This window comes from Parus major, chromosome 4 (assembly GCF_001522545.3).
Source record: "Parus major isolate Abel chromosome 4, Parus_major1.1, whole genome shotgun sequence".
Lineage (NCBI taxonomy): Eukaryota > Metazoa > Chordata > Aves > Passeriformes > Paridae > Parus > Parus major.
Window position 1 is genome coordinate 26,348,118 of NC_031771.1, and position 13,456 is coordinate 26,361,573.

The 13,456-nt window shown below is 36.9% G+C and overlaps 1 protein-coding gene across 5 annotated transcripts in view; it reads left to right on the forward strand.

Annotated features, from left to right (window-relative positions):
* Positions 1-12,881, forward strand: part of ARFIP1 (ADP ribosylation factor interacting protein 1) — a 41,178-nt gene extending 28,297 nt beyond the window's left edge. For all 5 annotated transcript variants that reach the window (XM_015625267.3, XM_015625264.2, XM_015625265.2 and 2 more), the window contains 3 exons: positions 797-954; positions 3,064-3,238; positions 11,066-12,881. In XM_015625267.3, the coding sequence (XP_015480753.1) occupies positions 797-954; positions 3,064-3,238; positions 11,066-11,221 (489 nt within the window). In that variant the 3' untranslated portion in view covers positions 11,222-12,881. The remainder of the gene's footprint in view (positions 1-796; positions 955-3,063; positions 3,239-11,065) is intronic.
* Positions 12,882-13,456: the final 575 nt, after the last annotated feature.

Genomic DNA, 13,456 nt, shown 5'->3' on the forward strand with positions numbered 1-13,456 from the left:
TTTTGTGAGAACTCCCATCTGTAGAATACAGAGATGCCATATGGATGACATAGATATAATAATTGGATTCATTTGGCATCCATGCATTAGGAAAATCTTTGCAATCTTGGTCAGCTTACACTGCTGTTAACAGAGAGACATGGACAAACATATATCTAAATGTGACTAGAATGCCTTGGAAATAATTTTGCCCTTGTCCCTTTGAAATTTATGGATGAGCTGCATGAAAAATTTTATTTGCTGTTCATTATCATGGTCTGCTCTTCAATTATTTACAGCCTATTAAACTGTGATAGATGTTGGGGTTTTTTGCAGCGCTTCTTTCCAGAATGTAAGAATAAAACTTAACAGCTAATTAATGCTGTGTGCCCTTGTGAATTTAGTTACATTACTGTATTTAATGTAGCCGTGTCTCTGTTCGTATTAAAGCATTACCTAGACAACCATGAGAGATGCTGGATTAAAACCCTGCTGAATGACAATGTGAAAATTGCATTACCATTTACTTTTAATTAGCATTCAAGATATCAGAGTGCAGAAAAATCACATTATAAAATAGGGTTTTACATCATGTGTGGTAACAAAATTGTAAACTATGTTTTACTGATATTGGAGAGATTTTCTAAGAACTGTGAACTAATTATTGTATTGAAATCATATTGATTTAATCATAATCATACCCAAACAGAAGTGAAAGATCTGCCACATCTGTGTTTGCATATTTTTATATAGTTGTTGATGAATGCTATGATTTTAATTGATCTACAGCTTTGTTTTCTCTGTTCTTTGTTTATAGGAGGAGTTTGGCTACAATGCAGATACACAGAAACTTCTAGCTAAAAATGGAGAAACACTTCTCGGGGCTATTAACTTTTTTATTGCCAGTGTGAATACATTGGTGAATAAAACAATTGAGGATACGTTGCTGACTGTGAAACAGTACGAAAGTGCCAGGTAGCTATCCTGTGTCTAGTTCTTTTCCTTGTGAATTAATCCTCAGGAAACAGAGTCTGTATCAGCTTAGGCCTTGTATTTGAGTGACTAACAGATAAAAACCTTGTAACACAGCTCTCATCTAATGAGGGTTTCTGTTTAACTGTAAGTGATTGCACAGATCTTCAAATGTTTTGTACATGTTCCCTTGTAGACTGAATTTTACTTGTTAGCTGTAGGAGTAATTATAGCTGGTTTTTCCCACGTGCTAGATTAAGGTGGCTTTCTAAGTAGCGTGACAGTGGAAGATTAACACTTTTATCCAGCTGCATTGCAATAGGTAAAATAATCTCTTTGACTGAAAGACATTTAGTCTTGTGCCTCTGTTGATGAGAAATGCCTGCAATTCACACTTCAGTTTTTATGCAGAATTTGCAGGCTTGGTCAAAAAGGGGAAGATAAAACAGAAATTTCTTAGTGAGTGAATAATGGCTTTCCTACCTGGAGAAGGTTACTTTTAGGTGTGGAGTAGTCCAGAGCTGGGTTCTCTTTTCCTGCCAGGGACTTGCAGCTCTTTCTGATGAGTTGCTACATTCTGACTTGCATTCACTTACCAGAATTAAGTGCGTTACTTTTAATTTGACAAAGGATGTAGTTTATGCATAAAATTTTTTGTGATATTTGGGATTTTTTAGGTCAGAAATTGCGAACTGCTTGAGTTTTGAATTTCTTTCCCCCTCCTCTTTAATTGTTGTGTTCTAATGGTTATTTTTAAACAAAATAGTGAGTCATTCTTTTGATATTTAGGTAAACTTTTTAAGGCATGGAAGGCAGAATTAATGTGTAGATAAGGTATTGCTTATTTTTGACACGTGTTTTTTTTAAAAAAATAATTGGTTCATACATTTTACAGGTATCATCTTGAAAATTTATGCAAAATATATCTGCTACAATTGTTCTTGTCAGTCATCTTCAACATATGGTTCTTCCCTCCTGAAACACCTTCATTGCTTTCCCTTTCTGTTCACTAAAGAAATCAAATATTTTGCCATTTTAATAAGTCAAATAAATGATATCAAGTTCCTTCACTGACATGGCCAGTTCATCATTTGGCACTGTGAAAGTAGGCTGCATTTATTTCTGTGCCTCTCCTTTTCTGTCCCCAGTTGCACTTCAACATTCATCTGTTCAACTCTTCTATCAGCTCTCTCTATTAGTTTAACAGTTTCCTTTTTGGAATTAAGCCATAAATTACATATAAATCATCAATCATAGCAGCAATGAAAATCAGGAAGAGCCCTGTGAATATTACTCTTTTTACCTCTGAAAAAAGCTGTATCTTTCATTTAAGCAGTTACATCAACTGAAAATTGTGTGTTATTACCAGTGTTTAATCCTGATTTGTTTCCAGTTTAAGAAATGTCTGTAAAAAAGCATGTTTAAAAGGCCAGAAATAGTGTAGGTTTTCCCATTAAAATTGGATATGCTAGGTTCCATTATTTGACAGCTACAAAAAAGTAGGGAAGGAGGAGTGATGCTTTGGGCAGGGCTGCACCATCTTTTTGCAGTCTGTTTTCCCATAGGACAGACAAGTTCTCAGAAAAGTATTTGTGGAAGGGCTATGAAATTGTCCAGTTAACACATGTGGAGAGGCCTGGAGCATGCTGAAAATGCTTTAGGCCAGAGTTTGGTGTAAGTGACCTGGTGCTCGAAACATCAGATTAAAGGGGGTGTCATGCTTGTGTTGTGCCTCTTACTCTCAACACAAACTCTCCAGTTAACTGATTCAACAGCAGAAGAATGACCTGAAAAATATTTGATACTCTTTCTGGGTTAGTAGGTTGAGATGTCCCAGGAAAAGCTCTGACTACTGAAGCCTGTACAAAACAAGGCTGAGAGCATGTTGGCCGACACAGGAGCAGAAAAGGGAGGGTGCTTGTTGAGGCAGTTTTATACAATGTGCTTCAGTGTGGGTTTGCTTGATAAATAGAAGGAGGGAGAAAAAAACTTTCCCAGTTTTTTTTTTTTCTGTACTTAATTGTTTTGTTCATCTTCTGTTGTATATGTGAAGTCAATTTTGAGGCACTGCCCTTAGATGGCTCTTTTTTCCATTCTCCTCTTTCTTATCAGGATTGAATACGATGCTTATCGAACAGACCTGGAAGAGCTGAATCTTGGCCCTCGTGATGCAAACACTCTGCCAAAGATTGAACAATCACAGCAACTGTTTCAAGTGCATAAAGAGAAATACGACAAAATGCGTAATGACGTGTCTATCAAATTGAAGTTTTTGGAAGAAAATAAGGTAAGCTACAACTCATGTTATGTTTAGGAGATTTGTTCTAGAAGTTACTGCTTTCTAGACATATTTTAAGTTGTTACATCTTGAAATATGTATTCATCTAAAAGTAGAACGAGTGAGGAAAATAAGCTGAATTTTCTGAGTTCGTGCTGTATCACTGGAGGACACGCTTTTGGAACATGCAGCTTTAGAAGTCTCTAATCAAACTGCTTCAGCTACAAATGACAAATAAGGTGGCAGCAAGTTTCTTGTTGTAACAAGAGGTTTCAAGTTTGCAAAAGTACTACTTTTCCAGTTTACCACAATTAATGGTTAAATGAGTCACATAGTTACTGATTTAATATTCAGGGTAATGCATACATTTGGCAACATTGTCACAGAGGTTATAAACAAAGAAAGCTACAGAACTACTAAGAAGCTTCTTCAAAATTAAGTCTTCTTTAAGAATTTGAACTGAGAAGTACTAGTTTTTGTAATTAATGCCCTTATGGTTTCTTAATTTAAAATAGGACTCTTGAACTGTTGGTTTGAAGGGTGGGGGATTTTTTATGTGTTTATTTCAACCCTACCATTTCATCCATAACCTCTTAATGATGGGACTCTTACCCTTCTTATTCTACCAGGCAAAATAAAACTGCCATACAAAACTTTTAAACTGTCCTTTCTTTAATAAATAAGTCTGTTCAAATTGTCTCTAATTAGATGTGAAAATTATGGTCTTTCAAGGTCTGATTTTTGTTCATACTCATGGCAAATGAGTTGGTTATAGTCATGTGTGGCTGTATTTCCCATGTTTTCAGAGGAAAGAAAACGTGATTAAAACTTACATAGGTGATAGTTGTCAGTTTATCCAGGGTTGACATTATCAGTGGATTAACATTTTCAGGATGGGTTGATTAATGTATTTTTTAAATTTAAACATGGGTAACAGCAGCCTGTCAAAGAATACATGACTGGACCCACATGACAATAGTAAACCATGCTTCTTGCAGGGAAGGAGGAAACTTTAATGGAAAAATCATGGGGACAAGCTAAACCAATTAAAATGGATTATTATTTTGTATTCTTGAATACATTATCACATATTCAGTTGCATCGGCTTCTTAGAATAAAGATGGGGGTCACGGAAGAAACATGAACCATCAACAGATGATAAGAAAAAGACCAAGAAAATAAGCAAACTTTTTGGTTTCCAAAACAATATATGCTTAAAACAGCTCCTGAGCACTGTTCCTTTGTACACACATCTGCATTAGGACTTCCTGGTCTGGAATCACACAGCCATCAAAAGTTGGCTTTATGATGGACCAGAACATCAGGTGACTGAAAAACTGGCATTGGCCTGACTTTATTTCTGGTTCTTGCTGGAAAAATTGGACAATAGAAGGATAGAAAAAAATTCATATTGAAGTTAATTTTCTTGAAGAAGCTGACATTTAATCTAAATGTTGATACTGATTCTTAAATTAGAAAATGCTGCTGAGAACTGGGTTTTAAAAACTAGGCTAGGTTGAAAACAGGTATGCTGAAGGTATCTTCCTACTCTCCCCACCTTTGTGTTCTTCTCTTTGTACTACCACTACAAAGTACCTCTCTTAAAATGGTTTAATCCTTCCAGCTCATATCTACAAGAATTCTGGTGCTTAAACTCAAATTAGTTTAAAATAGGACTTACCCTGCTTCCTCATGGTTTCCATTATCTATATAACACACTTATCAATTTATATGTATGGGAAGGCTTCAGAGCAAAAGCATTTTATTTCCATCTTATGCAAAACATGTCTCTGTAATTTTTTCAAACTAAATTAGATAGTTTAGGGAACACTGAAGAAGTTGTCTTCCTAGTGACAGTCTTGAATTAGACCAGGCATCCTGTTAGCAGTCACAGCCTACAAATTGTTTCTGAAAGAGATTGTTTTTTCCTTCCTGCCTTTTAGATTAATACAGTAGGGAATCTACATGCTTAAGCCTTTTTATCAGTGGTTGACATTTCTCAGTTTTGACACTAGAGATGTAAAAATATTTACTAAAGGGTGTGTGTAATTTTGTCCCCAAATGAGCTATAGAAAGGACTTCCTTTACACTTAAATACAGGCTTAAATATAATTATCTGCTGAGAGCTTTTCTGAGGTAAGCTTTACTTTATTTTTTTCTCTTTATTGTGTAAGATGACATTTTGTCATTGTGGCAATAGTTTGAAGTGAGTGAAAGAAGCAGCTTACCCCCTGTAGTGTAGGAGTAGCAGGTAGGATGGCTTGTGCTTGCCTTGGAGAAGGACATAAACTGATGGAGAAGCAGTGGAAAAGGAAAATGATGTGTTGCTGTTTTCATCAGGGTCCCTGCTCAGAGGCACAGAGCAGCAGAGTATGAACCTTGCAGTGCAGTGGCCTTGGACAGAAAAGCTCAGTCTCTGGTTTGCAAATCCTTTGTTTCCTGCGGCTGAGAGCGCTGGCACAGAAGCACTGCCTTTTACACTTCAGCTGCCTTTCTAAAAAAAGAAAAAGTGTAAGAAAGGAGCAGGAGCAGCAACAATTCTGTGCTGTCTGCTCTTGGTGGTGTATTTCTGTAAAGGACTTGTTCCCAGCATAAAGTGAGCATTCAAGTTTTGATAATGGCTGTAGGTGAACAGAACTTTGTTTTCTGAGCAAATACACTCAGTGTCATCTCCTGATGAGAATCTGTTTTCAAGAGAATAGCTACTGGAAGAAAGGGAGTATTTGATATTCCAGGAGGAGCAGAAAGAGAGACCAGGAGAAGCTTTGCAGAGTTCCTGTGTAACATGGGTTGGTAGGACTGAGATGGGTCCCACAGGTTGTGTGATAACATTTCTTAATTAAGTGCAGAGATCAGATACAGAACAGAATAAATGTGAAACGACTTTTTAGTTCAGGTTTTCCCTGTTCTTGCTGTTTATGGCAGCATAAATCCATTGGTTCAGTTGGGAGCAGTTCAGCTATCAGCAGTGTGTTCCTAGTAAATGGTGCTGCAAAGAACCTCTGAAGCCAGTTTAACTGGCTGGTGGGTTCCAGTTGGTCTGTGTTGCTGCAAATGTCACCAAAGAACCCATAATCTAGATGGCCCTATCTAGGTTTTCCCTATATTGGGAAAAGGCATCACATGATTGCAGTCTCTTTGTGCCTGTTCTCCTTGGTTCATATGTTAATATTCCAATTAAAAGTCTTCAAAGGCTCAGAGAGCTGCATTTACAGTAAAGCTGGAATTGCAACTTTCTGTCTGTAAAACCAAGATACACAAGATTTCTGTTGACTTTTACTACAACATTTGATCTTGAGGTTAGAACTCATTTTTCTTAATGCTAATAGAAAGTTTTATTGTTGCTATCCCCAGCTGGCAGAGTTCTGTCAAAGTTGGTAGCATTTGCTAATGACTATAAGAATAGTTGCATTCAAAATCTGTATCTTGCAAATAGTTAATTTTTTTTCAAATAAGGATGATGGCCCATTCTTAGCTCAAAGATTTCTGTCATTTCTGAAAACAGTTTTAGAAGGTTTTGTCCTTTTGAGGAAAAAACCCTGTTACTCTTGGATGCCCTTGACAAATGTCAAATACCATTCTATGTAGAGAAGGAAATTGACTGCACATCTTTGAGTTGTTCTTCAGGAGTTTTATTCTTAAATGTTTACATCTACAAATGAAAGCAGTCTGCAATGCAGTGGAGACCCAGATGATGAAACTGTTTAGACTAAGTACCTTCAAATTAAGATAGCTGGGAGAAAGGATTGTGATGGGTGTGAGGAGGTACAAACTCATAGAAAGACTGGAAGAAATGCTGTATTTTTGGTTATTGAGATGGCTGAAACAGGTTGAATGAGGAGGGTGTAAAGAAATACACACATACTGTGCCACAGAAAATGCAGTGTTCAGAGGTAGGTGGGGAAAGAAGACATTTTTTAGAAAGAACTGAAATGCTAAGAGCATCCATATGGAAAGTCAAATCCAACCTATATTATCTTCCCTTTATGACACTTAAGTCTCCTGTGTAGGTTGTGTCTGGTTTTCATCCTTATGTTTTCATTCACAAAGTTCAGTTTTGTTTTGAGATATGTTTGCCAATTGTATTAGAGTGCTCACTCTGCTTATAATTAGGAACAAATAGGTAGTTATGTAATATGTAGTTAATTAAACAGGAACACAGATTTTAACTGTTGTTCAACTGTAAAGCACAATGTCTTTTTGACAGCTATGTTAGTCATACATTGGAACCTGTATTTTAGCAGCATACCATTAGTATTCTTAGATTGAGGCAAACCTTCAAACACTCCTTTTCTGGAATTGGTGCTACAGCTTGGTGGCCAAGAGTTGGCCTTTACTGCTGTAATCTGACAATTGTTTCAAGGCTTTGCTGCCAAAAAAATGTGATCCCTTCATCCTCCCCTTTCCCCCCTATTGCCTTCTCTCTAGTGTTTGAAAGTGTTTTTGCAGCTGTGTAGAGAATCAGATTGGGGAACTGATCCAGGTTAAAGTAGATATGTTGCTGTCTGCTTAATTTTAATCTAGATTGTTCTCTGATCCAACTGACTACATATCTGCATGAATGTTTTGCCAACAGAGGGCTAAGGTGAAATACAGTGTGGAAGTTGGAATCAGTGACTGGATATGGGAGTGGGCAAGGTACTTTCCCATTCCCCAAGCTGGAGTGAGATTCTTTCATGGGAAAAGTGGGTAAATTTGAACTTGGTTTCAAATGAATAGTTGGTGTCCAGTCTTTAGCAGTGGTTGCAGGTGGCTTTGCTGTGGACATTAGGTGTTTTGAGGTGTTACAGCTTTTTGCTTTGCTGGGTGCTGCTGCATACTAGAACTTGTTTGTACAGTGTCAGTTTAAGTGGTGTTTTTCTAGAAAAACTTTATCTTAAGTTTCTTGAATGAAGCTGTGGAAAAGAAGATCTCACCATCACTTTTGGGATTCACTTAGCAAGTAGCTTCTGAAGGAGGAGAGTAGAAGCTGTAACAGTTTGAACCTCTGCAACCAGTTTGATAACAATCACAAAATTTATACCACAATGATCCAGGGGATAGAACCTCATACAATGAGGTAGCTTTAGTAGTTCAAAAAAACTGTCCAAAACAAAATGTATTTTTTCAGTCCAAATTATCTGCCTCTACACTGTCAGTTCCTGCCTCTGTGTGTGTGTGTGCATGCACATCCTTGAGCCTAAGCCTGACTGAATTTTTAAAATTATCAGAAGATTTTGGGGCAGTTCACAGAAGGTTTCTGTTCAAAGCTACCCTAACAAAGTACCAAATATAGTCTCAGAATGATGAACTTGGGCTGGGATAGGAGGTTCATTACCCCTGTTTTATTTGAGTTCCTAAAACTCTTGTAGCATTTTAATAATACGCTGTAACAGTGAGTGTACTTCCCTGTAGAATTCTGGCTTGGATTGCATGAAGTCTTGCATGTCAATGACGAAAGAATCTGCTCAAGAAAAGCACTGTGCTGTCTATCTAAACTTTTAAAAGCAAACCCTTAATGTTGTTGTGACATTTTCCACTTGTAAAGTGTAATATTTTGGTAATTAACATTTTTATATGTTATATACCTGTCTGCCCACATAAACTGAAGAAGAGGCCATCTTTTATGACTCCTTTGAACTTTGTTTGAACAAGTGTAGTTAGCTAAATCCTGTATCTCCTAGATGTTAAAATGTCTGGATGTGATAAATTTTGTAAATTCTTTTGTGAGTGAAAAAAAATTTCATCTCAAGGTATGATGGGAATTCCTTTCACACCTCTCATATATTTTCTTGAAGAATCTTTTGGTGGAATAAAGTATCATTTTACACTGTTAATGAGACAAAAAGGCTATTCTTTGGCATGTATTTGCACAAATTAACCTGAATTATTAGGGGAAACATAGGGAGAAAACATAGGAATTTCTGTTTTCAGATTGTCAGAGTAATTTAGATGAACTTTTGGGCCAGCAAAGAACAGGTTATCTGTTAATTTTTGAATATATATATATTGATTATATTATAATAATATTACTATAATTTATTATATTATACTATATTATTATATTATATAATATTACTGTTATATATAATATATTATAATTATATTATAATTATATTATAATTATGATAATATATATATTGATTACATATGTATATATATGTAATCAGGAATTTTAACTTGGTGCAGAACTTTTATATATTCTTGCAGGGATACACACACACACAATGCTCAGCTCTTTTTTCTCAAGGAATTTTAAAAATATATTTTTTACATTTCTTAATAAATGTTGCACTCTTCGGTTGTCATAGCATGTCAAATATAATGGTGGAGGGTAAATTAGAGATCTTTCATTAAATGAAGATGACAAGAATTTCTGTATTGAGTTGCATGCATTTCAGAGTAGCACAGTAGGCAATAACAAATAACCTGTTAAAACAGGCATGGCCCATTGATGGGCATAGGCCAAACCTGGCCCAAGGACAGTTTTGATTCCCAGCATGACAGAAGTAGACTGTCCCTTGTGGATTGTGCTGAGAGATGGGACAGTGATCTAAAATTTGAGTAGAGAAAGCTTAATCTTTTACCTCCCTCACCTTCCCTTGGGGCTCACTCAGTCACCTTATTCCTCTGTTCCCGTCTATGTTGGCTGCTGCTGCTGGGCTCAACCTTGTAGGCTGGAAACAGGTACAGGGCCACCACTACTGTGGGGATTTGGGGTCTGACACAAGAGTAAGGTGGTGCTGGGCTGAGAATACGCTCAGGAATGAAAAGAACAGGGTTTGGCTGCAGGAGAAACTGGACTGATGCCTTTCACCATACTGCTGTGTCGCTCTGAAAACTCAGACTTTCGATCTTGTTTACATAATTTCTAAGAACTTTCCCAGGACAGTGACTGTAAATATAGATATGTATACATTCTTCCTGATACACGTCTTTTGATGGACGTCTCTCACGACCAGTGTGATTGGAAAGGTGGTAACCTAACTATCCAATCCCTGGTCATTGCCGAGAATCTATAAATACTGAAGTTGTAAGAATAAAAGCAGTTCTTTCCCTGTCATACGGGAGCCGTGTCTGTGTGAGTCACTGTGCGTCCTACAGCAACACTGCTGTCCATTCACAACTTCAGGTCTTCTGGTGTGCTAGGATGGAAGTGTAACATTTGTTTAACTTGGCTTCATCAGTGAGGCTGTAGCTCGTTATCATAGACCAGGCTGGAAGAGAAAAACGGTGGTGCCCTCCAGCTGCCCTTGTGCTCTTCTCCCCAGGTTTTGGTTGCTGCTGTGACAGGTGTATTTCATGACTACTTTGACTTTGCACAAATGTTAGAGTTGAGATATTGACAAAGTGCTGTAAGTAAGCTTGTGTTACAGGAGATGGGCAAGAAATATTGTTGGGAGAAGGACATCAGTTTAATTTGATTTAGGCGTCTGTGAGCTGGAAAGGGGGGTAAACGCATGAACTGCACGCTCAGATAATGCCCTTGCCATGTACTGTTTCAGGGAGGTCCATGTGGCCTGCAGGCACGTATCTTAGAGGTTTGGCATCTAATTTCAAGGCATCAAGTACTTGTAATCAAGTGTTTGATATTTGATAACATTATGCTGTTTACTGAATTATGTTTGCTCTGTGCATGCTGAGTTGGTATTGACTGTTAAACACACTTTATGAAAACTCTGAATCACTTTAATGTTAAATAAATTCATATTTGCATTTCATATCTGTATTTTTAAGCTTTTGTTAAATAAATCTATAGGAAGTCTGAGAATTTCAAATACACCTATTTCGTTATAACTGACCTGTGATGATGTTAACATCAGCCTCCTCATCTAACATCTCTCTCCTTGCCTGCAGGTGAAGGTATTGCACAATCAGCTTGTTCTGTTCCACAATGCCATTGCGGCGTACTTTGCTGGCAATCAAAAGCAGCTTGAACAGACACTTAAACAGTTCCACATCAAATTGAAAACTCCTGGAGCAGATGCCCCGTCCTGGCTTGAAGAACAGTAATCAGATCATAGAAGAGGACCCAATGTTAACCTAAAATTCTTTAAATCTAAGAATAATTAAGGGTTGGGGTTGAAGGACTGTTGTAGTGATTCTTGAATGGACAGCTTTAATTTTTTTCCCCTTTTATAATACTGTAAAACTGAATTTGATAGGAAAGTGGGCAACTTGAAGGTAACCAAACATAATTTCTGTAATTTCAAATATGGAGCGCTCCTTTTGTATGTAAAGGTTGGCGGTTATTTCTGTAACTGGGATAGGGGAGGGAAGGAGGGAGGGGAAACAAAACTATTATAGATTTGCACTGACAAATGATGCTTGTGATTTCTGGTATTTTGGTGGCTAGTCAAAATATTTCCAAATGGAGGTTTACATTATTTGTACCAACATCTGGTATTTTATAGATGAATATAGAAAACATCTTTAATAATTTTCATATGACTTTTAAAAAGGAGAAAGTTAAAATAATATTTTGCAGATGAATAATATAAGGCCTATATGTGATACCCACATTTAAGGCAACAGTAGCAGATGGCTCATTGACAAGTGGAATTGCAGCAAATGCCTTTTTCTAAAATGTACCTTTCCATCAAAGGGTTAAAAAACCAAACAAAAACACTAAAGCAAGAATCACTGTCAGTCTGAGGCTTCTGAGCACACATTTTTGCTTTGCACCAAGTGGTTTGCTGAGTGAGGCCAACCATTAAATGTACTGATTTCCTTTAAAATGTTTCTTTCTCTATGAAACAAATGCCGTACTAGCCTTAAATCACAGGTATGTGCCTTTTTATAAGATAATATTTTCCACCAGTGTACATAATCTAAGAACCCTTTCATGTAATAGTTTGTCAGTTCCCAACAAGGGGAAGATGACTGTAAATGCTGTGTCATTGTACACTTAGAGCAAATTAAAATTTTAGTTAAATTTCATGGACAGGTGAGAGGAAATTAAGCCAGTATGTTTTTTCTGTTTAATTGAAAAGCATACTTCAGTAATGGGAGTAAAATGGAGGACACATTTTTAATTTCTTCATCATTTCTGTAGTCCTTAAATGTAAAATTATATGTCAGTTTTATCACAGACATTTTAAATTCAATATATTGGAGTCCTCATTTGCACATGTTATGTTGCTTTATGTTATGTTAAGTAAAATGAAATACTTCAAATATGTTATTTACAATGGTGTGGATTGTATGATTTATGTACTGTACGTTCAAACACTTCTCAGCTGACATTCTTAAAGTTTTCAGTACTTAACACAACTGTAATGTAACAGTAAATCAAACTTTTTAATCATTCCTCATTAAATTCTTGGCCTGACAGAGCCTTCTTTATGTTTTTGTTCTGTCAGAATCTCTTGTAATAGCTCAGTTACGTTCCCTAGAATGTATATCCTATGTGAATTTTGTATTCATATTAAACGTGTTTGCAGTCAAACTTTCTTGACTTGTGATGGTTAAAAGTAGAAGGGAGTTTCTGCAGTGAAAGCTTAGTCCTGCTTTTGTGAGTTGTCACCCCTGCCAAGTGCTAATAGTGATGCTGTTTTAACAGTGGGCAAGTTCAACTGGAAAGTAAATCCATAGTGAAGCAAATCTTTCTATAAATGTGAGTTTCAACTTGAACTTCTAAAGGAAATAAAATTTCGTTTACAATTCTTATGAAGCCATTGGCTTCCTCTGAATCCTGGCACACGTGTGGTATGACAGTGCAGGGAAAGTTGAGCTGGGAAATGCATTATTGCAGGGGTGAAGAATGCAAACCCACCGACCACAACTGAAGTATCTGCTTTCAGAACACTGTAGGAAAAGGGGGCATGAGGAACATGTGCTCTTGGTTTCTCCCTCAGATTCACGTGTCTCCTGCCTAGGATCGCTGCTGCTCAGAAGGAACTCAACTGTCAGAAATGGTTACAGTGAACTTGAATCTGCATTTGCCTTAAGAAAGACTGACCAATGTGGCATTGTGTAACCCTCAAACTTTTGCAATGGCTTAAAATTGCTGGAAGAAAAGGTGGGACCAAAGAGATTACTTGCTAAAACCTGTCTATGTATTGTTTAATACCAGGGGGAAGGAAAAATTACTGTCATTTTGCTCAGCAAAGCAATCGTTCTAATGGGTAGCCTCAGTGAGGAGGGTTCTCTATGCAGGTGGTCAGTAGGTTATTAAACTGATAGTAGCCTGCTGTAGTACTGTAACTTTCTTTGTCACTGCTCAAATACATGTGCTTATGAAATAAT